This window comes from Hyperolius riggenbachi, chromosome 7, assembly GCF_040937935.1.
Source record: "Hyperolius riggenbachi isolate aHypRig1 chromosome 7, aHypRig1.pri, whole genome shotgun sequence".
NCBI lineage: Eukaryota > Metazoa > Chordata > Amphibia > Anura > Hyperoliidae > Hyperolius > Hyperolius riggenbachi.
In genome coordinates, this window is record NC_090652.1 from 34,980,541 (window position 1) to 35,006,851 (window position 26,311).

Sequence of the window (26,311 nt, forward strand, 5' to 3'; positions counted from 1 at the left end):
TTCACTACATACTCTTAAATGTCAGTCAGTCAGGCTCAGGGTGGACTCATGGAGGGGCAGAGAACAGCTTTAAACCAGACACCTTCTTCTTAGGGAGGATCTATAAATCTGAACTCTGAATGATTCTTTATCCGTGACTTAGCAGAAGGCTATTTGTGAAAAGAGCAGAGTAACCAAGCAGCTCAGGGTGACCCAAGCTACTAGGAATGTATAGGGGGATAAAAGGAACCAAAATGCCCTCCTACTAAAAAAGCAAAGCTTGGTGTAATTTGCCTTCTTAAAACAGAAGGAAATCTATTTCTCTCCAGTCCCTTACAACGGTCTTTCAGGACAGGAATTTTTATTTCCCCTTGGACTGACAGTAATTTATTGCGCCTTCCCCATCAAAGCCGCTCCAAGCCGCTGCCTGGGTGGTCAGTAGGTTAAGGCGCCCCTGTTCTATGCTTCCAGTTTGTGTGCCTGCAACTTTATTTTAGTTCTCTGAAAACTATCTTTATTAGATTTATTTGGCAGGGTAAGGTCTCGAGATTGGCCTATGGGATTTTGATTCGTCCTAAGTTTGATTCGTCCTAAGTCCTGGGTTGGGACTTCGCGATCTAAAAGTATAATTTAGAGCTTGTATATTGTTTAGAATTTTTGACTGGACTTATGGGGGAGGAGGGAAGAGTTGGGTGGATATCGAAAAGGAATTAGTGGGAATAGATTTGGCTGAGGCTAGGGATGGGAAGAATCCACAATTTCTTCGAATCCGGATCTGAATCTAAAAAGGTTCTCAAATATCTCGAACCTTTCGAATCCCGAATCTAACAAATCCTGCACATAAGAATTGTGCAATCCGTGGTATAGTTGCCCAGGCATATGTACCCAGGCATAGGTACCCACAGTATAGGTAGCGAGGAAAAGGTGCCTTCAGTATAGCTAGCTAGGTATGGGTGCCTTCAATACTGGTAGCTTTCAGTATAGGTAGCAAGGTATAGGGGCCTTCAGTATAGGTAGCAGGGTATAGGGGCCTTCAGTATCGGTAGCAAGGTACGTGTGCCTTCAGTATCGGTAGCAAGGTACGTGTACCTTCAGTATAGGTAGCAAGGTATAGGGGCCTTCAGTATAGGTAGAATGGTACATGTGCTTTCAGTATTGGTAGGTAACTAGGTATAGGGGCCTTTAGTATAGGTAGCAGGGTATATGTGCCTTCAGTATAGGTAGGTAGCTAGGTGTAGGGGACTTCAGTATAGGTAGTAAGGTACATGTGCCTTCAGTATAGGTAGGTAGGTAGATAAAGGGACCTTCAGTATAGGTAGCAGGGTATAGGGCCTCAAGTATAGGTAGGTATGTAGGTAGGTAGGTATAGGGGCCTTTAGGTAGGTAGGTATAGGGCCTTTAGGTAGGTAGGTAGGTAAAAAGACCTTAAGTATAGGTAGGTATAGGGGCCTTTAGGTAGTTAGGTAGGTAGGTATAGGGGCCTTTAGGTAGGTAGGTAGGTATAGGGACCTTTAGGTAGGTAGGTAGGTAGGTATAGGGGCCTTTAGGTAGGTAGGTAAAGGGACCTGCAGTATAGGTAGCAGGGTATAGGGCCTTAAGTATAGGTAGGTATAGGGGCCTTTAGGTAGGTAGGTATAGGGGCCTTTAGGTAGGTAGGTAGGTAGGTAGGTAGGTAGGTAAAGGGACCTTCAGTATAGGTAGCAGGGTATAGGGCCTTAAGTATAGGTAGGTATAGGGGCCTTTAGGTAGGTAGGTTGGTATAGGGGCCTTTAGGTAGGTAGGTAGGTATAGGGGCCTTTAGGTAGGTAGGTAGGTATAGGGGCCTTTAGGTAGGTAGGTAGATAAAGGGACCTGCAGTATAGGTAGCAGGGTATAGGGCCTGAAGTATAGGTAGGTATGTAGGTAGGTATAGGGGCCTTTAGGTAGGTATAGGGGCCTTTAGGTAGGTAGGTAGGTAGGTCCCCCCCAACCCCCACCCGGGCCTCCGCTGTCCCCCATCATTTCCCGTGCCTCCTCCGCTCACTCCCCCCCCCCTCATAAATAAGTATCTACTCACCTTTCCTGTGGAGGAGCAGCCCTCTTCGTTACTTCCCTGTTCCCTCTAGTGGCCGGATCGGCTTTTACTGATGACGTCATTGTAAAAGCCGTCACTAGAGGGAACCAGGAAGTCAGCGAGAGGCCTGCCGCTCTGCGCTCCGCTCTGGATAAGTGAGTTGATACTAACTATGCGGGCGGGGCGGGGGGGGGGGCGAGCGGAGGAGGAGAAGCGGGGGGGGGGGGGGGTCGGAGGAGGACGAGTGCGAGCGGGGGAGCGGCGGATGCGCGGCAATGCAGCGGCGTGATTCGGCGGATTCGGGGAGCGGAAAATGGCGACGGGATTCGAATTCACGAATCTCGAATATTTCCCAATATTCGAGGGATTCGTGGATTCACCGGATTCGTCGTCCCATCCCTGGCTGAGGCTCTTTGGCTTCCTGGAGCTTTTAGAGATTTACCAAAGTGGACACCTTTTGGATTAAAAATTTGTTTAAAGTGTGGGATTTAGTTAATAAGAAAAGTGGATGGCTTAATGGTGTCTCTCCATTGTCTCCTCTCGGAGGATTCTCCTTTTTTTCCGCCAGGTAGGGAGAAGGTTTTTTTTTGGTTCATGGGAGGTGGTTGTGGAGTTACTTTAGGAGTTGTTTTGGTAAATAATAGTTTTAAATCCTTGGAAAGGTTGCAGGATTGATTCTTGAGGTGCGTACACACATGCGACTATAGTCGTTTGTAACGATCGTTCCCCGATCTTTACCAACGACGATTGTTACAAAAAACGAACCACCGACTATTAAGGCAAACGACGAACAAGCCAAATCGCTACAAAAGAAAGTTCTGTCTCGGCGGATTTTAACCAACGACGATCGTTTGCAAAAGTAGTACATCGTTGGAAACGATTGTTCGTACTAGGCTTGACATGCGCATTTCACTATTTCTCAATGGAACTTCTCATTTTTATGCGCAGGCGCAATAGTTGCTTTCTGTGATGTAACGTTCGTTCTAACGATCAGATCGTTACACACATTTTAAAACTACCTTTACTTAGGTCGTTCTTCCATCAATTAAAAGTTCGTTCGTCGTTCTTAACGAACGATTGTTGTCGCATGTGTGTACGTAGCATTGGAGATATAGACAAGTGGAACATGAAGAGGAGAATTTTTCGATCAAATATGGAGTTAAAGGGACTCCGAGCAGTGCAGAAACTATGGAAAGATGCATATCATTTTAAAGCTCTCTTTCTCTTCTTTCCAATGATATATAAACCGCCGCCATACGCCTTTTAGTTTTCGCTATTTTCGCTATTGAAATTGCCGCGGCCGCGATTTCAATCGCGAAAATAGAGAAAACTAAAAGGCTTAGGGCAACGATTTAGGTGTCGCCAGAAAGAGGAGAAAGAGAGCTTTAAAATGATATCCATCTTTCCATAGTTACTTGTATTACACAGGACGACACTTTCCCCAGTGTCAGCAGCTCCATTCAGCAGCATGGAGATGCTGGACTTTAGGAAAAAGTCGTCCTGTGTAATACAAGTAACTATGGAAAGATGGATATCATTTTAAAGTTCTCTTTCTCCTCTTTCTGGCAACACCTAAATCGTTGCCCTACGCCTTTTAGTTTTCTCTATTTTCGCGATTGAAATCGCGGCCGCGGCAATTTCAATCGCGAAAATGGCGAAAACTAAAAGGCGTACGGTGGCGGTTTATATATCATTGGAAAGAGGAGAAAGAGAGCTTTAAAATGATATGCATCTTCCATAGTTTCTGCACTGCTCGGAGTCTCTTTAACTAATTTTGAAAAAAGTTTTGTGTTAGGGGCTTCTCCAATACATCTGATATCATTCCTGTACAATAATTTGATTTTGATAGGTAGTGGGGATTTTTGGGACTATTTGAATAAATGGGAGGAGGATTTGGGCATCTCCTTGAATTATAATCCAAAAAGCAAAGTGTGTGCTTTGGCTCATGACACTTCCGTGAGTTCTAAAATTAAGGAAGTGAATTTAAATTATTGACCAGGTGGTATAGGATGCCGGATAAGTTGGCGTCTATATATCTGGATGTTCAACATAACATTAGCTCCCTTGTGCGATTGGTAAGATGCACTGTCTTTCCCAGGAGAGGAAGTTAGGATGTGTGCTCCTAATCCATTGATAGGTTTGATGCAATGAATGTGTTTGCATGTCTGCACTATGCATGTTACAGGGCCAGAGTTAGGACACCTATGTTTACCTGGGTACTTCTGCGCAGTATAGGTGATTAAGCATAAGAATGCATTCTTCTGTGAACTAAAACCCTGGCTTTTAATTTAGCTGTAGGGATAACAGTTGTGCCTGGATTAGTGAATCTGTGAATGCAATTGTTTGAACATTTGCATGTGAGTGTGCGAAGGGTTAATAGATTTTTGCTGTTTTCTAGCCACACCCCCTTCAGCACCTCCCTTTCCCTAATAATTTATTTAATGTCCTAACTAGAGGCGATGTGCCTGGATATATGTATGTTTATATATCTGGATGTTAGTGACAGATGTTGGAGAGAATGTGGGGCAAAAGGTACATTGAAGCATTTGATGTGGGAGTGTCCAGTATTATCAAGTATTGGAATGTATTGGAAGATTGTGTGAAGAATGTGGTGATTGGGATTCAGCGAATGTGTTGTTGTATGATACGAGAATGTCCATCAGTCAGGGCCGGTTCTAGTAACAATGGGGCCCCAGGGCAAAATTAGCCCAGGGGCCCCCCAACAGACACCCCTCAACCGCTGCGGACCCTCCCTCCCAATCACCTTCCAACTTAACTGTACTCCCTGGGGCTCCTGCAGAGTCTTTGGCAGTATAGAGTCTCACCTGTCCGCCAGCACTAGTGAAACTGTGAGGAAACGCGGAAAGCCGCCGCTAGTACTCAAAGTAAGGCGGCTGATTCTGCGTTCAACATGGCAGCTGGCGCGCAGTCGTAGCGCGGAGAAACTGCCGCATGGCCAGACAACAGGGCGGCGGATTCCGCGTCCGACGCGGCAGGTAGCACGCATAGGTCTACTCTTGTCAGTAATACTGAATGCGGAGAAAACGCCGCACGCACGGACAGCGGTGCGGCGGATTCCGCATTCAACACAGCAGAAATATTACAACACATGTCTGGTGTGGCTGGGACTGATAGTCCACACTGGTTCAGGAGGACGCGCGCGTGCGCAGAGAGGCAGGGCCTTTATGACAGTCAGAAGGGAGTCAGCTGACCAAGCCGGTCAGCTGACAATTTCAGCAACTACCAGCAACTACCATTGGTACTGTCTCTGTACTTTATCTGTCCGTGTGTTAACGACCTGGCCTGTCCGACCTCGAGAACTATCTCTCCTGTTAAGAGATAGTTCACAGATCTGTCAGTGACACTTCCTCATTGGTGTCACTCACATTTGTCCTTCCCACTCTCAGCCTAGCTCCGCCCCTTGGGGAGCTTCACACCTGTGGAAGGAACCTGATCTCTAGCAGTATCTCTCACTGTGTAGCACCCTTCTCTCGGGTGCTCTCCTCAAAGTATTACTGTTGCACCAAACACTCTTATCACTCAGGTGTCCAGAGGTTAGAGATATATCTGATTATGGGTGATACTGCAGATCATCAATAATCGGGTATATATCTGCATTCTCGGTGATACTGCAGATCACCGGTAATCAGACCCTCTCTGTGTTACAGAACGCCAGACCCAAGATGCAAATGGACGCACACACTGACCGTTCGGTGGATTCCAGAAACCAAGTGCTGGGTAACCACAAAGCTATGATTGACGCTTTGTCCGGTTCTTTACGTACCTTCCAGACGGCAGTGGACGAGGTGCGATTCCCTCCTAGCACAGACATACGTATGCCTGTACCTGAAACATTTTCTGGTCACAGATCTGACTTTCGAAATTTTAGGAGTAGAGTGTTGTCATACTTTGAGTTGAGATCTAGATCTTCAGGAACCATGACCCAAAGGGTTACGTTTATTAAGACTTTGTTATCGGGCGACTCCCAGACCTGGGCATACAGTTTACCCGCTGGAGATTTAGCCTTAACCTCCGTAGACGAATTTTTTTAAGGCTATGGCAGTAATTTACGACGATCCAGACATTGCCTCGACTTCTAAGCGGAAGCTCAAGTTGTTGCGTCAAGGCAAGAGTCCGGTCGAGGAGTATGCTGCCGAATTTAGGAGGTGGTCAGTTTCAGCCAGGTGGGACACCTATGCTCTTTTAGACTGTTTCAGATGAGGTCTCTGATCTTATGTTAAGTCAGCCTGAACCTAAGACCGTCGATGAGGCCATTTCATCGGCAATCAGGATTGATCGCAGATTACGTTATCAAAAGCAGACCCGGGGTAGAAACAATGTTAAAATGATGTCCTACGCTGCACCTCCGGTGACTCCACCTCCTCCAGTTTTACCTCCTCCAGAGCCAATGCAGATTGGTCGGTCAAAACTGTCCCAAGTGGAACGGAGACGCAGGATTTCTGAACAGTTGTGTCTTTATTGTGCAGAGGGGGGTCATAGAGTACGAAATTGCCCTAAGAAGTCGGGAAACGCCACTGCCTAGGAGTAGTTGGGGGTAATACCCTAGGCGTACAGCTCTTACCCCTAGAGGACAAGCGATTACTTCTCCCTTGTATGATTACATGGGAAGATAAATCTGAAGTCTCTGAGGCCTTCATTGATTCAGGCTCAGTGGCTAATTTTATGGACTACGAATTTGCAAAGAAATTAGGTATTCCGCTCACTCCGGTTAAACCACCCCTTCAGGTTACGGCAGTGGATGATTCCCCCCTACAGCGTAACCATCCGCTGTCCCAGACACCAGAGGTGGAAGTCACTATAGGGGTGCTGCATAAAGAGAAGTTGCAGTTTTTTGTATTACGCATGACAACCTCCACAATCATCTTTGGCATGCCATGGTTACACCTTCACTCCCCTCAGATAAATTGGGCTACCGGTCAGCTAACGAGCTGGTCAGCCCACTGTTTTCGTCATTGCTTAGTGAAGGTGACCTTAGGCCAGACCAGGATTCATGTCGAGGGTGTCCCGGAACAATATGTTGAGTTTTCGGATGTGTTTTGTCCAAAGGCTGCTGATAAACTACCTCCACATCGCCCTTTCGATTGCCCGATTGACCTCCGATCAGGTTGTATGCCCCCTAGAGGCCATCTCTACAATGTGTCTGGGCCAGAAAAGGTGGCCATGCAAGAGTACATCCGTGAAAACTTGGCTAAGGGACTTATTCGTCCTTCCCGGTCATCTGCCGGAGCAGGTTACTTTTTTGTAAAAAAAAAGGACGGAGGCCTTCTGCCATGCATTGATTACCGGGGACTGAATAAAATCACAGTTAAAATTCGCTATCCCTTACCTTTGATAGACGATTTATTCACTCAAGTCACCAATGGCCAGATTTTTTCAAAATTGGATTTGCGGGGTGCATACAATCTGGTGCGGATCAGAAAGGGCGATGAATGGAAGATGGCCTTTAACACACCCGACGGGCATTACGAGTACCTGGTGATGCCCTTTGGGTTGTGTAACGCCCCGGCCGTCTTCCAGGAACTCATTAATGAAGTTTTCAGGGAGGTGTTGGGTAAATTTGTCCTAATATACCTGGACGATATACTGATCTTCTCAGACAACCTCTCTGAGCACAGGGCTCTTGTCAAATTCGTGCTGCACAAGCTTGCTTTATGCTAAATTGGAGAAATGCATTTTTGAGGTGACATCTGTCACTTTTCTGGGATACATAATTTCCACCTCGGGCCTTTCTATGGATCCCGCCAAAGTCTCTGCTGTCCTGGAATGGCCTCAACCAGTAGGACTCAAATCTCTTCAGAGATTTTTAGGGTTTGCGAATTACTATAGAAGGTTCATAAAGGGGTACTCCACAGTCATAGCACCCCTCACCAGTCTCATAAGGAAAGGGGCAGATACCAACCACTGGTCCTCCGAAGCTCTGACCGCTTTCTCCACTTTGAAAGAATTGTTTTGCTCTGCAGTGCACCCATATTGAGACACGTAGACACCTCTTTTCCATTCATTGTAGAGGTTGACGCCTCAGAAGTTGGGGTAGGGGCTGTGCTGTCTCAATGCTCTGGGCTGCAGGGAAGATTACACCCGTGTGCCTATTTCTCTCGGAGGTTTTCACCAGCAGAGAAAAACTACGATATAGGTAACAGGGAGCTTCTAGCCATTAAGTTGGCCTTTGAAGAATGGCGTCATTGGCTAGAAGGAACAGAACATACGATTACAGTTTACACTGATCACAAAAATTTGGAATACATTGAGGGGGCTAAGAGACTGAGTCCCCGTCAGGCTCGGTGGTCACTGTTTTTCTCGAGATTTAGATTTGTAATTACGTACACTCCGGGTAGTAAAAACATTAAGGCGGATGCTTTGTTCAGATGTTTTGAGCCGGAGACAGCACAGCCCTCAGAACCAGAAACCATTGTTCCACAAAAGGTAGTGCTGGGAGCCACAGAGACTTGGAAAGACTGGACGGAGACTTTAGGTCCCTTTCAGCAGGATGTCCCTGAGGGAAAGCCTGAAGGGGTTATGTTTGTGCCACTACCATTTTGTCTCCAGATTTTGCAGATGTTCCACTCGCACAAAAATGCCGGGCACCCAGGGGCCTCCAGAACGCAAGACTTGGTTGCCAGATGTGCTTGGTGGCCTTCTCTGGCAACGGACTGCAAGGAGTATGTTAGAGAGTGTGCAGTGTGTGCAAAAAGCAAGCCCTCCCGTCTGGCACCTGTGGGAACGTTGCAGCGTTTGCCCACCCCGAGTGAACCATGGACCCATTTGTCCATGGATTTTGTAGGTGAGCTTCCTAGGTCTGAAGGCATGTCAGTCATTTGGGGGGTAGTCGACCGTTTCAGTAAAATGGCCCATTTTGTGCCCTTGAAAGGACTCCCCTCGGCCCAGGAGTTGGCCGATCTTTTCATCATCCACGTTTTCCGACTTCATGGCATTCCGGAAAACATAGTGTCAGATCGGGGAGTCCAATTCGTTTCTAGATTTTGGAGGGCATTTTGCCATCAAATGGGCATGGAACTGTCATTTTCATCGAGCTACCACCCACAGACCAATGGTCAGACGGAGAGGATTAATCAATCATTGGAACAGTTCTTGAGGTGTTATGTTGCAGAAGCACAAAATGATTGGGTCAAGTTCTTGCCATATGCAAAATTTGCACACAATAATTTGAAAAGCTCTTCCCCTGGGTTCTCTCCATTTCAGGTGGTAACTGGAAAGTTGCCCAAATTTTCCCTATTGCCAGTAGCCTCCACTCCGTTTCCAGCTCTGGAGGCTTGGCAAAAGTCGTTCGAAGCCATTTGGGGAATCGTGAAAAGTAATTTGGAAAAGGCTTTTCAAAGTCAGAAAGGTCAAGCTGACAAGAAACGATCCTTAAAGTGGAAGTTCCGACCAGGAGACCTGGTCTGGGTGTCCACACGTCATTTAACCCTGAAACAACCCTCGCCCAAGTTAGGTCCCAGGTTTGTGGGCCCTTTTTCTGTGACCAGGAAGATCAACAATGTTACTTATGCCATTGATCTTCCTGCCAGCATGCGTGGTGTAAGATCTTTTCATGTGTCCCTGCTTAAGCCAGCAGTCCATGTGGGTACCACTCCTCCTCCTCCTGTGATGGTAGACGGCCAACCTGAGTATGAAGTAGAAAAGATTTTAGACTCACGGGTAGTGCAGAACTCACTACAGTATCTAGTGCACTGGAAGGGGTATGGTTTCGAGGCGAGAACATGGGTACCTGAGTGTCGCATGCATGCGGACAAATTAAGAAGGGAATTCCACACTCGATATCCTGAGAAACCGGGTAGGAGTTGTCCGGAGTCCACTCCTCAGGGGGGGGGGGGGGGTACTGTGAGGAAACGCGGAAAAGCCGCCGCTAGTACTCAAAGTAAGGCGGCTGATTCTGCGTTCAACATGGCAGCTGGCGCGCAGTCGGAGCGCAGAGAAACCGCCGCATGCCCAGGCAACAGGGCGGCGGATTTCGCGTCCGACGCGGCAGGAGGTGGTGCTCAGCAGAGCTCGAATATTCGAGTAGCTCGAATATTCGAGCTCTTTTTTCAGCTATTCGAGCTCGAATACCGAGCTCGAATAGCTGCAGCTACTCGATTGGGCTATTCGAGTGAACTCGAATAGCCCATTCACTATTCGAGCTATTCGAGCTAACAGCGCTATTCGAGCTCGAATACCGAACTCGAATAGCGTCATAGCACAGATTGATGTCCTTAGAGCCAATCAGAGGGCTCCCAGGCCCTCTGACGGCAGCCAATCACAGGGGGGGACCCTGGCCAGCCCCTACCCTATAAATAGCGGCCGCCATGTTCCGTTTTTCCGTCCTTGCCTGACTTTGTACAGAGAGAGATCTGCTCCTTTGTGCTTTGGCTTAGCAAGAGCTTTATTGTGGTCAACTACCTAGCGTTTTTGCTCACATACACCTCCTATACACACCTATATTGTTGTTAGTTAGATAGACATTGTATTTTAGTTAGTAGCTTGTGTGTTACATAGAGACAGACACAGCTGCTGCAGGCAAGCTCACACTGCTTTAGGCCTCAGGGCCTTGCCTGTGTGGGCAGCTGTCCTCCTGTCCTCTGTTAGTTTATTATACCAGTGTTTCTGCTGTCCTACCTTTACTACTGAGTGATTGTATTTTGTAGTAACTGTACTAGGACACTCACTGTCACTGTTTGTTCATAGCTCCTGCGTGTGTGCGTGCACAGTACACACACTCTATTTCCTTCTGATTACTATTGATTATTGTAATTTCTAGTTGTACTTACTAACTACTTACTACTAGGGACACTCAGTCTCTGTTCATAGGCTAGCTCCTGCGCTGCGTGTGTGTGTGCGTGCACTGTCAGTACACACACTCTATTTCCTTCTGATTACTACTGATTATTGTAATTTCTAGTTGTACACTTACTTACTACTTACTACTAGGGACACTCAGTCACTGTTCATAGGCTAGCTCCTGCGTGTGTGTGTGCGTGCACTCACTGTCTGTAGTGTACACACACTCTATTTCCTTCTGATTACTACTGATTATTGTAATTTCTAGTTGTACTTACTGTTACTACTTACTACTAGGGACACTCAGTCACTGTTCATAGGCTAGCTCCTGCGTGTGTGTGTGCGTGCACTCACTGTCTGTAGTGTACACACACTCTATTTCCTTCTGATTACTACTGATTATTGTAATTTCTAGTTGTACACTTACTTACTACTTACTACTAGGGACACTCAGTCACTGTTCATAGGCTAGCTCCTGCGTGTGTGTGTGCGTGCACTCAGTACACACACACACACTCTATTTCCTTCTATTTAATCTGATTACTACTGATTATTGTATTTTCTAGTTAGTGTACTAGGGGACACACTCACTGTTCACTGTTCACACTTATACTGATTACTGAATTATTGTATTTTGTATTAGTACTGTACTAGTAATCACTTAGCGATCTAATCACTTAGTGATTAGTGTCACCTCACCCACCAACCCACTCCACTAAAGTACCCCACTTTTTCACCCGCCCTTTTAAAAAACTTTTTTGTTTACGCCCAAAACATCAAAGATGTCTGGAAGTGGCAGCCAGCGCGGTTTGGGCAAGGGGAAGGGCAGCAAGGGAATCAAGAGGAGAGAGAGCAGCATTGTGGCAAGCCGAGGCCGCGCCACCATGCACAGTTCCGCAGCAGCAGCAGCTGCGTCAGTGGCTAACATTCCTCCTATAGCCACTGGCCGTGGACGCCTTGGGCGCCGCCCAGCAGGAGCAACTCACGCTGCAGAGACACAGCAGCAGCAGCAGCGTGTAGTACCTGCTCCTATTTTCCTCCAGCCGGGTCGGAAATGTCCCATTGAGGAAAAGGATGCAGACACTGTGGTGCAACTGATGACGGAGGATGAGCAGCCCGCCATCAGCTCTGCATCCGAGGCCTCCACCCTCACCACCACCCCTGTTCGCAGCAGCCGCCCAGCAGGGCCTGGGGAGGAGGCCAGTTCACCGTCACAAGTTGGCGACCTGTCACTCAGCAGTATTTTTACCCCAGGCACCATCAGGGTATTGTCTGCTGTTGTTGGCGATTTGGAGGAGGAGATGCTGATGGGCACTTTGGGGGATGAGGGATTGGACAGCAAGACTGTGGCGACAGTCAAGCAGCCCATCCATGCATCAGGAGAGGAGTTTGGGGGGTCATCATCCCAGCAGGACATGTTTCAGGAGGGGGATGATGATGATGACACGGTAAGAGACAAAGACTGGGTGCCACCAGCTCCAGGGGATGTCGTCATCAGCAGCTCTGAGGAGGAGGAGGATGCGCTTGTGGGCCTTGCAAGGAGGCGCATCATTGCAAGCATTGGCAGCAGTAGGCAGGTCCCACAGCCTGCTGGTGTCTCAGGCTCAGCAGCAGCAGCAGCAGCAGCAGCAGCATCTGCCAGTACCACCACCAGCTGCACCCAAGCCCCCGCCCCAACCACCACAGGGAGACAGGCAGCAGCGGCTCCAGGCCGTAGGGGGTTGTTTTTGTCACCAATCTGGCGATTTTTCACCATGCCCACAGTGTACAGCAAGTACGCCACTTGCAACCACTGTCAGCGGAAGTTGAGCAGAGGTGCAGACCCCTTAAAGTTCAGCACCAGCTCGCTCATCAACCACCTTGCTGCGAAACATTTCCACCAGCATGAGGAGTTCCGGAGGCTGAAGGCATCTGGTGCTGGCAGTGGCACCACACCCATCACTGCACAGCCTTCAGCAGCAGCAACAGCAGCCACCCGCCCTCCTGCTCCTCCAGCAGCACCAGCAGGAGTGCGGAAATGCACTGCTCCTCCCCCCTCTGCAACTCCTGCCACCGACACTGAGGCCTGTTCTGGCAGCCAGTCCTCAGTGGCCTCCTCTGCTGTGTCCGCTGATTCCCGTGCCAGCAAAAGGCCACGCCAGAGCCTTTTGAGCGAGTCCTTCCAGGGGGTGGTTAGGGCTCTGCCTCCCAGCAGCCGTCGCATGCGTCAGCTGAACTGCTTGCTGGCACGGGCCATGTGCTCCCAACTCCTGCCGTACACGCTCGTGCAGGAGGGGAGCGACATGCGTGCGCTGCTTGCTTGTGCAGCCCCAGACTGGCAGCTCCCCAGCAGACACTTCTTCACCCGCAAGGCCATTCCTGCACTGCACCGCTTTGTAAAGGCCAATGTGGAGCGAGGGTTGGAGCACGCGGTTGGTGAAAGGGTCCACGTCACCATGGACTCCTGGAGCAGCCGCTTCGGGACAGGCCGCTACCTGTCCTTCACTGTCCACTGGGTCAGCTTGGTGGAAGGGGGTGAGGATGGGAGAGCAGCAGCGGGCACAGCAGCAGCAGCAACACAGTGGGTGGTGCCACCCCGCAGGGTCAGGGGAACTGCAGCAGGTTCCTCCGATCCTCTGCTATCCTCCGGCACACCTGGCCAAACCCCCCGCCTCAGCAGCAGCGTGAAGGCCCGCCACTGCCAAGCGCTGCTGCAGTTGGTCAGCCTTGGGAAGACCAAATTGACGGCAACCCATGTGTTGGCCAAACTCCAGGAGCAGGAGAGGATTTGGCTGACCCCCAGAGGCCTCAGAGTCGGAGAGGTGGTGGCCGACAATGGGGCCAATCTGGTTGCCGCAATTGACAGGGGAAACCTGACCCACATCCCCTGTCTTGCCCACGTGCTGAACCTGGTGGTGCAGAAGTTCTTGCACACCTACCAGGGGATGGGCGAACTGCTGGAAACGGCAAGGAACGTTGTGCGTCACTTCCGGCGCTCGGCTGCAGCCTGTGCGAGCCTGGAAGACGTGCAAAAGGAGCTGGAGCTGCCACGCCATCGGCTGATCCTTGACGTTCCAACTCGCTGGAACTCCACCCTGGCGATGTTGGAGCGTCTGGTTGAACAGAAGCACGCTGTCAACCAGTACCTTGCCCAGGCCACTGTTTCCGCCGCTCAGAGAAGGGACAAGACCAGCAACATCCCGTCCATCGTCCCCGATGATGACTGGAGGCACATGCAGCAGGTGTGCTTAGTGCTGGCTCCCTTTCTGCAGGCCACTAACATGGTGAGCAGGGACCATGCTATGGTCTGCGAGTGGGTGCCCCTGGTTTGTCTGCTGAACAGGGCCCTCGATGCTTTGCTGGAACAGGGAGCGGCAGCCTTGGCCCAGCAGGAACGGCATGCAGCTGCACAGTCCACCTCTGAGGGGGAGGAGGAGGAGGACTTGGTGGAGGTCCCTGACCTTGCTGCTGATGAGGGGGATCAGCACAGCGCAGCTGAGCTGGTGCGGGGGTGGAGAGAGGATGAGGCTGAGGAGGCAGAGGAGGAGGAAGAGGACAGCACTGCCGTCGATGTGCCAGCACACGTGGCCCGCCTCTTCCCAATGGCAGCGCACATGCTGACGTGCCTGCGCAAGGACCCCAGGGTGATCCAGATGAAGCAGAGGGAGGACATCTGGATCAGCATGATGTTGGACCCACGCCTCAAGGGGAAGTTGAGCCAGTTCCTGCCGCCTGCAGGAGGAGACCCAGCGCAACAAATAAGGAGCTTGCAGCAGGCCCTTGTTGAGCGCTTGGAGGAAGCCTTCCCCCAGCCTTCCACCCCCACTGTCCAGCCAGCACAGAGGCAGCAGCAGGTGCCTGCATCCAGCAGCAAGCGCCCCACAGACCTGCTGTCTCTCAGCAACGAGCTCTACAGGACTGTAGAGGCTCCGGCAGCAGTGACTAGAGAGGAGGTGCATGCAGCAGCATCCTCCTCCGGTCACAGCCAGCACCTGACCCGAATGGTGGCTGACTACATGGGGTCCTACAGCGGGCTTGACAGCGATGCCCCTGTTGATCCCATGGAGTATTGGGTCAAGCATCTGGAGATCTGGAGCGAGCTGGCGCAGTACGCCCTGAAAGTGCTGTCCTGCCCCCCTTCCAGCGTGCTGTCCGAGCGCTGCTTCAGTGCAGCTGGTGGCGTGGTCACCGAGAAACGCTCACGTCTGTCTCACAAGTCTGTGGACAGACTGACGTTTCTCAAGATGAACCAGGCGTGGGTGGAAGGCGAGTTCCTGGCCCCTGTTGTCGGTGAGAGGGGGACATGAACTGGCTGCCGGAAGAACCATTGTTAATGTGCCTTACCACCCTTTACCACCTCCTGGCTCCTGCTCACTAAGCCAGCCTGGTTCACTTTGACTATTACGTCGCCTGCAGCCACACATTTTACATCTACAGTGGGCTGCTGTGTACTGCCCTTCTGCTGTCTGTCTGTCTGTGTTTCCCACTGCCAGGGTACACAGATTTACCTTCTGCTGCCGCTCTGCCACCAGCTATTACGTCCAACAATAGCTATATCTGTGTAATTTGCTGTAAAAAAAAAGTAAACTATTAAAAAAAAAAAGGTTTAATTTTTCTGAGGTGCCCGGGTTGAAAACTGTGTTGTCCCAGTTGTGTATTGGACACGATGTGGGCTGCACGACCGCTGTCTGGGACCTCCTGTTGTGTTTATTTACAGCCCTGGTATCAACGCTAGGTACCAGGGCTATTATGTCACGCTGCCTACCTACCTGCTGCCACACTCACACTACTCCTCCATTCCTCCTGTTGCTGCTGCCTGTCTGTGTTTCCCACTGCCAAGGGTACACAGATTTTACCTTCTGCTGCTGCCACTCTGCCACCAGCTATTACGTCCAACAATAGCTACTCTCATTCCTCCTCCATTCCTCCTGCTGCTGCTGCTGTCTGTCTGTGTTTCCCACTGCCAGGGTACACAGAATTACCTTCTGCTGCCACTCTGCCACCAGCTATTACGTCCAACAATAGCTATATCTGTGTAATTTGCTGTAAAAAAACAAAAACAGTAAACCATTAAAAAAAAAAAGGTTTAATTTTTCTGAGGTGCCCGGGTTGAAAACTGTGTTGTCCCAGTTGTGTATTGGACACGATGTGGGCTGCACGACCGCTGTCTGGGACCTCCTGTTGTGTTTATTTACAGCCCTGGTATCAACGCTAGGTACCAGGGCTATTATGTCACGCTGCCTACCTACCTGCTGCCACACTCACACTACTCTCCTCCATTCCTCCTGCTGCTGCTGCTGCCTGTCTGTGTTTCCCACTGCCAAGGGTACACAGATTTTACCTTCTGCTGCCGCTCTGCCACCAGCTATTACGTCCAACAATAGCTATATCTGTGTAATTTGCTGTAAAAAAAACAAACAGTAAACCATTAAAAAAAAAAAAAAAAAGGTTTAATTTTTCTGAGGTGCCCGGGTTGAAAACTGTGTTGTCCCAGTTGTGTATTGGACACGATGTGGGCTGCACGACCGCTGTCTGGAACCTCCTGTTGTGTTTATTTACAGCCCTGGTATCAACGCTAGGTACCAGGGCTATTATGTCACGCTGCCTACCTACCTGCTGCCACACTCACACTACTCTCCTCCATTCCTCCTGCTGCTGCTGCTGCCTGTCTGTGTTTCCCACTGCCAAGGGTACACAGATTTTACCTTCTGCTGCCGCTCTGCCACCAGCTATTACGTCCAACAATAGCTATATCTGTGTAATTTGCTGTAAAAAAAACAAACAGTAAACCATTAAAAAAAAAAAAAAAGTTTAATTTTTCTGAGGTGCCCGGGTTGAAAACTGTGTTGTCCCAGTTGTGTATTGGACACGATGTGGGCTGCACGACCGCTGTCTGGAACCTCCTGTTGTGTTTATTTACAGCCCTGGTATCAACGCTAGGTACCAGGGCTATTATGTCACGCTGCCTACCTACCTGCTGCCACACTCACACTACTCTCCTCCATTCCTCCTGCTGCTGCTGCTGCCTGTCTGTGTTTCCCACTGCCAAGGGTACACAGATTTTACCTTCTGCTGCCGCTTTGCCACCAGCTATTACGTCCAACAATAGCTATATCTGTGTAATTTGCTGTAAAAAAAAAAAAAAAGTAAACCATTAAAAAAAAAAAAAGGTTTAATTTTTCTGAGGTGCTGGGGTTGAAAACTGTGTTGTCCCAGTTTTGTATTGGACACGATGTGGGCTGCACGACCGCTGTCTGGGACCTCCTGTTGTGTTTATTTACAGCCCTGGTATCAATGCTAGGTACCAGGGCTATTATGTCACGCTGCCTACCTACCTGCTGCCACACTCACAATACTCCTCCATTCCTCCTGCTGCTGCTGCTGCCTGTCTGTGTTTCCCACTGCCAAGGGTACACAGATTTTACCTTCTGCTGCTGCCACTCTGCCACCAGCTATTACGTCCAACAATAGCTACTCTCATTCCTCCTCCATTCCTCCTGCTGCTGCTGCTGTCTGTCTGTGTTTCCCACTGCCAGGGTACACAGAATTACCTTCTGCTGCCACTCTGCCACCAGCTATTACGTCCAACAATAGCTATATCTGTGTAATTTGCTGTAAAAAAACAAAAACAGTAAACCATTAAAAAAAAAAAAAGGTTTAATTTTTCTGAGGTGCCCGGGTTGAAAACTGTGTTGTCCCAGTTGTGTATTGGACACGATGTGGGCTGCACGACCGCTGTCTGGGACCTCCTGTTGTGTTTATTTACAGCCCTGGTATCAAAGCTAGGTACCAGGGCTATTATGTCACGCTGCCTACCTACCTGCTGCCACACTCACACTACTCTCCTCCATTCCTCCTGCTGCTGCTGCTGCCTGTCTGTGTTTCCCACTAGAGTTGGGCCGAACGGTTCGCCGGCGAACGTGGTTCGCGCGAACTTAGGTGGTTCGCGTGCGGGTGTCGCACGCGAACGTTTTGCGGCAAAAGTTCGCAAAAAATCGGTTCGCCCCATAATGCACCTGAGGGTCAACTTTGACCCTCTACATCACAGTCAGCAGGCCCAGTGTAGCCAATTAGGCTACACTAGCCCCTGGAGCCCCACCCCCCCTTATATAAGGCAGGCAGCGGCGGCCGTTATGGCCACTCGTGTGCCTGCATTAGTGAGAGTAGGGCGAGCTGCTGCAGTCTCTCATAGGGAAAGATTAGTTAGGCTTAACTTCTTCCTGGCTGCATACCTGTTCTGTTCAGTGAGCCCTCAGCCCACTGCATACCTGTACTGTGATCCTGCCACTGCATACCTGTTCATTGATCCTGCCACTGCATACCTGTTCAGTGATCCTGCCAGTGCATACCTGTTCATTGATCCTGCCACTGCATACCTGTTCAGTGATCCTGCCAGTGCATACCTGTTCATTGATCCTGCCACTGCATACCTGTTCAGTGATCCTGCCAGTGCATACCTGTTCATTGATCCTGCCACTGCATACCTGTTCAGTGATCCTGCCAGTGCATACCTGTTCATTGATCCTGCCACTGCATACCTGTTCATTGATCCTGCCACTGCATACCTGTTCAGTGATCCTGCCAGTGCATACCTGTTCATTGATCCTGCCACTGCATACCTGTTCAGTGATCCTGCCACTGCGTACCTGTTCAGTGATCCTGCCACTGCATACCTGTTCATTGATCCTGCCACTGCATACCTGTTCAGTGAACCCGCCACTGCATACCTGTTCTGTTCAGTGAACAGTTTGGTGTGTCAGTGTGAAGCAGTACCTTAATTACACTACCTGATTGATGTATACACATGCAAGATGTTTTAAAGCACTTTAGGCCTGTCATTTAGCATTCAATGTGATTTCTGCCCTTAAAACGCTGCTTTGCGTCAAATCCAGATTTTTCCCGGGGACTTTTGGCATCTATCCCACTCCGCCATGCCCCCCTCCAGGTGTTAGACCCCTTGAAACATCTTTTCCATCACTTTTGTGGCCAGCATAATTTTTTTTTTTTTCAAAGTTCGCATCCCCATTGAAGTCTATTGCGGTTCGCGAACTTTAACGCGAACCGAACCTTCCGCGAAAGTTCGCGAACCCGGTTCGCGAACCTAAAATCGGAGGTTCGGCCCAACTCTATTTCCCACTGCCAAGGGTACACAGATTTTACCTTCTGCTGCCGCTCTGCCACCAGCTATTACGTCCAACAATAGCTATATCTGTGTAATTTGCTGTAAAAAAAAAAAAAAAGTAAACCATTCAAAAAAAAAAAAAGGTTTAATTTTTCTGAGGTGCTGGGGTTGAAAACTGTGTTGTCCCAGTTGTGTATTGGACACGATGTGGGCTGCACGACCGCTGTCTGGGACCTCCTGTTGTGTTTATTTACAGCCCTGGTATCAATGCTAGGTACCAGGGCTATTATGTCACGCTGCCTACCTACCTGCTGCCACACTCACACTACTCCTCCATTCCTCCTGCTGCTGCTGCTGCCTGTCTGTGTTTCCCACTGCCAAGGGTACACAGATTTTACCTTCTGCTGCTGCCACTCTGCCACCAGCTATTACGTCCAACAATAGCTACTCTCATTCCTCCTCCATTCCTCCTGCTGCTGCTGCTGTCTGTCTGTGTTTCCCACTGCCAGGGTACACAGAATTACCTTCTGCTGCCACTCTGCCACCAGCTATTACGTCCAACAATAGCTACTCTCATTACTCCTCCATTCCTCCTGCTGCTGCTGCTGTTTGTCTGTGTTTCCCACTGCCAGGGTACACAGAATTACCTTCTGCTGCCACTCTGCCACCAGCTATTACGTCCAACAATAGCTATATCTGTGTAATTTGCTGTAAAAAAAAAAAAAAACAGTAAACCATTAAAAAAAAAAAAAGGTTTAATTTTTCTGAGGTGCCCGGGTTGAAAACTGTGTTGTCCCAGTTGTGTATTGGACACGATGTGGGCTGCACGACCGCTGTCTGGGACCTCCTGTTGTGTTTATTTACAGCCCTGGTATCAACGCTAGGTACCAGGGCTATTATGTCACGCTGCCTACCTACCTGACTGCCTGCTGCCACACACTCATCCTCCTCCTCCTGCTGCTGAATTTACCTCCTGCTGTCTGTGTGTTTTCACTGCCAGGGAGCACATACAATGGCGCTTCCAACATGCGTGCGCCACCAGCTATTTGTTACGCTCAAAAATAGCTGCATTTCTTTAAAAAAAGAAAAAAATATATATATTCTTTTTATTAATACTTTGTGATATTATTTTTAGAGGTGTCCGGGTTGAAAACTGTGTTGTCCCAGTTGTGTATTGGACATGATGTGGGCTTCACGACCGCTGTCTGGAACCTCATGCTGTGTATTTACGGCCTGGTACCACCGCTAGGTACCACACAGCCTATTATGTCTCGCTGCCTGCCTCATTGACTGCCTGCTGCCACACAATCATCCTCCTCCTCCTGCTGCTGCTGCTGAATTTACCTCATGCTGTCTGTGTGTTTCCACTGCCAGGGAGCACATACAATGGCGCTTCCAACATGCGTGCGCCACCAGCTATTTATTACGCTCAAAAATAGCTGCATTTCTTTGAAAAAAATATATAAAAGAGAAATAAGTGAAGAAGAAGAAGACGATATAGAAGAAGAAGAATATATAGAAAAAGAAGAAGACGAAATAGAAAAATAATAATAAGAAGAGGATATAGAAAAAGAAGATATAGAAAAAGAAGATATAGAAGAAGAAGATGAAGAATATGAAGAAGATGAAGAAGATGAAGAAAAAGATGAAGATGAAGAAGAAGATGAAGAAGAAGATGAAGAAGATGAAGATGATGAAGAAGAAGAAGAAGACGATGAAGAAGAAGATGATGAAGAAGATGAAGATGAAGAAGATGAAGAAGAAGAAGAAGATGAAGAAGATGAAGAAGAAGAAGAAGAAGATGAAGAAAAAGATGATGAAGAAGATGAAGATGAAGAAGATGAAGAAGATGAAGATGAAGAAGATGAAGAAGAAGAAGATGAAGAAGAAGAAGATGAAGAAGAAGAAGAAGAAGAAGAAGAAGATATAGAAGAAGAAGAAGAAGATATAGAAGAAGAAGAAGAAGATATAGAAGAAGAAGAAGATATAGAAGAAGAAGAAGAAGATATAGAAGAAGAAGAAGAAGAAGATATAGAAGATAAAGAAGAAGAAGAAGAAGTATATACACTACTGAACAGAATTTTGGACACAACTTCTCTTCTCTTTCCACCTTTTTTTTTAAAGGAACATCCCCACATAATCACTTGCTGTTGTTACTTGGGAAAAAAGATGTTTCTTGCATCATTCACCCTCAAAACAAGTGTTGGAAGCTATTTAAGGCCATTTCGAATAGTCAGCTCGAATAATGAGCTCGAATACCGACTCGAATAGTGAGCTCGAAGTCCGAGGTCGAATCGAATAGTAAAAAATATTCGACTCAAATATTCGACCGAATTCGAATAATTTACTATTCGAATTCGACCAAACTCGAATAATAAAAAGAGGTATCCGAGCATCACTAGCGGCAGGTAGCACGCATAGGTCTACTCTTGTCAGTAATGCAGAGAGGCAGGGCCTTTATGACAGTCAGAAGGGAGTCAGCTGACCAAGCCGGGAAGGAATTTTTCCCTTTAGGGGCTAATTGGACCATGCCTTGTAAGGGTTTTTTCGCCTTCCTCTGGATCAACAGGGATATGTGAGGGAGCAGGCTGGTGTTGTACTTTACACTGGTTGAACTCGATGGACTTTTGTCTTTTTTCAACCAAAATAACTATGTAACTATGTAACTAGCTGACAATTTCAGCAACTACCATTGGTCCAGCACTTAGGGGTGGCGCTAGAGAGCGCTGGTGTAAATATACTGGGTGCTGGTCATTTCTCTGGTGTCTGGCGTTGCGATCACTACGTGGTAGCACTCAGACCTTGTCAGTATCTGTGTTTATTAGACAGTTTCGTAGGCGTTGATGATCACGGAGCTCACACCTTAGTCTAGGAATTCTGTTATTATCTGTGTTATTATCTAGACAGTTTCCAAGGTGTTGATGATCATGGAACTCACACCTTAGTCTAGGAATTCTGTACCATCTGTATTGTTATTATTATATACAGTAGTCTAGTTCCAGGAGTGTTGAGAATCTTGGAGCTCACACTCAAGCCTAGGCATTGTTGATTATCTGTTATGACCTTCTGCTTTCCTGACCATTCTTCTGATCTCTGATTCTGTACCTTTGTCATTCTGATACCCTGTTGCCAAAATCTGCTGGTCTTAGGATTCTGCCTCTGTATACTGTCTCTGTACTTTATCTGTCCGTGTGTTAACGACCTGGCCTGTCCGACCTCGAGAACTCTCTCTCCTGTTAAGAGATAGTTCACAGATCTGTCAGTGACACTTCCTCATTGGTGTCACTCACGTTTGTCCTTCCCACTCTCAGCCTAGCTCCGCCCCTTGGGTAACTTCAGACCTGTGGAAGGAACCTGATCTCTAGCAGTATCTCTCACTGTGTAGCACCCTTCTCTCGGGTGCTCTCCTCAAAGTATTACTGTTGCACCAAACACTCTTATCACTCAGGTGTCCAGAGGTTAGAGATATATCTGATTATCGGTAATACTGCAGATCAATAATCGGGTGTATATCTGCATTCTCGGTGATACTGCAGATGACCGGTAATCAGACCCTCTCTGTGTTACACCGATCGTTACAGAAACGCTACCCCGCTAAAGACTCTGCAGGGGCACCATGGAGTAACAGTTAAGATGGGGGGAGACACCTTGGGGGCCCATACAGGCTCTGGGGCACTGGGGAAATTGCCCCCTTTGCCTCTATGGTAGCGCCGGCCCTGCCATCAGTAGATATAAAAAATCGATGGTTCCTCACTTATTGATATCGGCCAAAAGTTTGATTCCTGTTAAGTGTCTCCACTCCACATCCTACACTTGGATGGATATGTAGAGTTAATAGGGTTAAAGATATTGAGAATAAGATTGCTTTTCAACAGGATAAAGTGGGGACTTTTTCGGATAAATAGGAAAAGTGTTTTTTGTTTCAAAATACGGCAGAGTATGGGAACATGGTGAGGATGTAGAGGAGAAGTCTCTTGATGGGGTGGAGGGATTCAAATGAGTTGTGAGTAATATGTTATTTGTAGGTTGAGTGTCTTTGTATGAGGTATTTTGAGTAAGATAAGATGGAATTTATCTTGTGTTAATTGGGAGAGGGAGGAGGAGGGAGATTTTTGGAGTTTTTCTAATAGGTAAAAATTGAAAAATAGGAGGAAAGGTGTCTCTGTTATTTGTTGGTTCTTTATATTGTTGTTTATGAATAGGAATTCCTTTCCTCAATAAATTATATTAAAAAAATAAAAATAAAAAAAACAGTGGGAGGAGCCAAAAGCAACTAACTTTTTACCAGGGAAAATATAAACTGCAGCCATTCTTACACTGTTAATGGCAGGGTTCTTAAACTTGACACAGTTGGTCACTGGGTGACTGGGATTAATATACAGAAAAGTGAGTGGAGCCTACAACATCCAACCAAGGGGAATATTGAAACTGCTGCCATTTTTATTTATTTATTATTTTTTATTGCATTTATTAAAGTGCCAACATATTTCGCAGCGCTGGACATTAGTTACGGTTACAGACAATATTTAGGGGTGACATACAGCAATCAGACAATACAGGAATACAAGCAATAACAGATCATGCAGCACAGAGTATGAGTACAAGGTTATGTTTAGTCAGTCACTGGATGGGAGCATGGAGATTAGGCAACTCGAGTTCACTAAGATCCATAAGATGGTTGTACGGTGATCAGCGGCGGCTCCAGCTTCAGGTTATTGGGGGGCTCAAGAGGGGCACAAAGGCTGGCAGGCAGGGCTCACGGGGGAAATTTGGGGCGTGCAGCGCACCGCGGCACAAAATGGGCATGGTCATGACATCATGTGGGCGGGGCTAACTGTAATGTAGTTGTACCAGCTAATGTAGTTACTTAAAAAAAAATGAAGTAAATGCACATAATGACAGACAGCGTTTCCCCAGTAAATGCACGTAATGACAGACAGCATTTCCCCAGTAAATGCACGTAATGACTGACAGCGTTTCCCCAGTAAATGCACGTAATGACAGACAGCGTTTACCCAGTAAAAGCACGTAATGAGAAACGTTTAACCAGTAAATGGACGTAATGACTGACAGCCTTTCACCACTAAATGCATGTAATGAGAGACATCGTTTTACCAGTTAATGCACATAATGACAGACAGCATTTCCCCAGTAAATGCATGTAATAAGAGACAGCCTTTCATCAGTAAATGCATGTAATGAGAGACAGCGTTTCACCAGTTAATGCACATAATGACAGACAGCCTTTAACCAGTAAATGCATGTAACGACAGACAGCGTTTTCCCAGTAAATGCACATAATGACAGACAGCGTTTCCCCAGTAAATGCACATAATGACAGACAGCGTTTCCCCAGTAAATGCATGTAATTAGAGACAGCCTTTCACCAGTAAATGCACATAATGAGTGGAGGGGAGACTGACCCACATTGGGTGGGGATGCGACTAACCCGCATTGGGTGGGGAGGAGAATGACCTGTACTGGGTGGGGAGGAGGCTGACGCACAATGGGTGGGTAACAGGCTGACACGCACTGGGTGGGGAGGAGGCTGACACGCACTGGATGGGGAGGAGACTGACCCACACTGGGTGGGGAGGAGGGTGACACTAGGTGGGGAGGAGGTTGACAATAGGTGGGGAGGAGGGTGACACACTCTGGGTGGGCAGGAGGATGTCACACACTGGGTAGGGAGGAAAGTGACACTAGGTAGGGAGGAGGATGTCACACACTGGGTGGGGAGGAAAATGACACTAGGTGGGATGGAGTGTGACACATTGGGTGGGGAGCAAAGTGACACTAGTTAGGGAGGAGGATGTCAAACACTGGGTGGGGGGGGGAGTGACACTAGGTGGGAAGGAGGATGACACACTCTGGGAGGGGAGGGAAGTGGCACTAGGTAGGGAGGAGTGTGACACACTGGGTGGGGAGGGCACTCTCACCTTCTTTCTAGAAACAGGGACACACAGAGATTGCTCGCCTCTCAGTCATGCAGACAATGGAGCACCATTCCTGCATACAACATGATGGCAGGGCACCTTGCTCCCTCACCTTCCATCTCGGCTTGCACATCCAGCTCAGAGGCAAACTGCCTCTCATAGCCTTCTTCCCCATTCCTCAGTTCGGCTGTGCTAGCAGGTTCCCACCACACATCCACTTCCAGGCAGCGTCACGAGGCTTGCGTGGCTCTGCACCCGGATTGGCTATTCCAGATGTGACGCTGCGGTGATTGGCTGCTGCAGGCGTATTGTGGAGGGATATACAGGGCCTTTACTGGCAGGTGGAAGCACACACAGGGGACGGAGCTGATGAGGCCACTTGCGCGGCTCTTACCAGTATTGTTAAATGGCTAAGTGGGTGGACAGAGTCCCGCCGAACAGGACGTCTGGTCACCATAAATTAATGGGCCCTTCCAGATACTGAAATTCAGGGGCGCCCGTGCGGCTGTACGGCTGTATGTCTCTTCCTGGTTAAAAGCCCTGCCGGCTCAGTATGAGCCTGCTGGGGGGGGGGGGGGCTGACAGCTTCTCAGCTGGGGCTTAAGCCTGGGTAGTGCCGCCACTGATGGTGATGGAGGTGCGTGAACAGGTAGGAGACACCAGGAGGAGGACTGTGCTGAAGGCTTACAATCTAGAGGGAGAGGTAAGGACACGAAGGGTAGGGGACCAGAGTTCAGCTGCGGGTTTAGAGCACCAGTGAGGGGTGGTAGGCCAGAGGGAACAGGTGAGTTTTCAGGGCCTTCTTGAAGATGTTGTGAGGGGGCAGCCCTAATGAGGGTAGGTAACAAGTTACACAGTGTTGGAGCAGCTCTTGAGACTCTTACATTGTTAATGACATTCGGTCATTAAGTGACTGGGGTTCAAATTCACTAAAGGGGGGAGTCACAAACAGCCAATCAGATTTATTTGCTGGATCTAAACTGCTTCCATTCACACAATGTTGATGCCAGGAGCCCAAAAGCTCACAAACATTGAGTCATTGAGTGACTGGGTGTCAAGGTTACAAAAAGTGGGTGGAGTCAAAACACATTTCCCTGGGAAAATAGAAACTGCAGCCCTTCTTTACTGTTAATGGCAGGGTTCTCAAACTTTGCACAGTTGGTTACTGGGTGACTGAGATTAATATTCAGAAAAGAGGGTAGAGCCTAACAAAGCCAATCACAATTCACCTCTTGATTTACAAAGGGGAATATTACAATTGCTGCCATTCTTGCCCTGTTAATGGCACAAGCCTCAAACCTGGTACAGTTAGTCATTGGGTCACAAATTCAGAAAAGAGGGTGGAGCCACAAGCAGCCAATCAGATTTGTTTCATTTCACTGGGAAAATACAAATGATTGATGCCAAGGACCCCAAAACTCACAAACGTGGTCATTGAGTGTTTGT

The 26,311-nt window shown here is 48.3% G+C and overlaps 1 protein-coding gene across 1 annotated transcript in view; it reads left to right on the top strand.

The window, feature by feature from the left end:
• LOC137525973 (uncharacterized) overlaps window positions 1–26,311 on the top strand; it is a 180,356-nt gene that overhangs the window by 16,252 nt on the left and 137,793 nt on the right. The window contains exons 2-3 of the mRNA XM_068247183.1: window positions 5,701–5,838; window positions 7,100–7,283. Coding sequence (XP_068103284.1) covers window positions 5,701–5,838; window positions 7,100–7,283 — 322 coding nt within the window. The remainder of the gene's footprint in view (window positions 1–5,700; window positions 5,839–7,099; window positions 7,284–26,311) is intronic.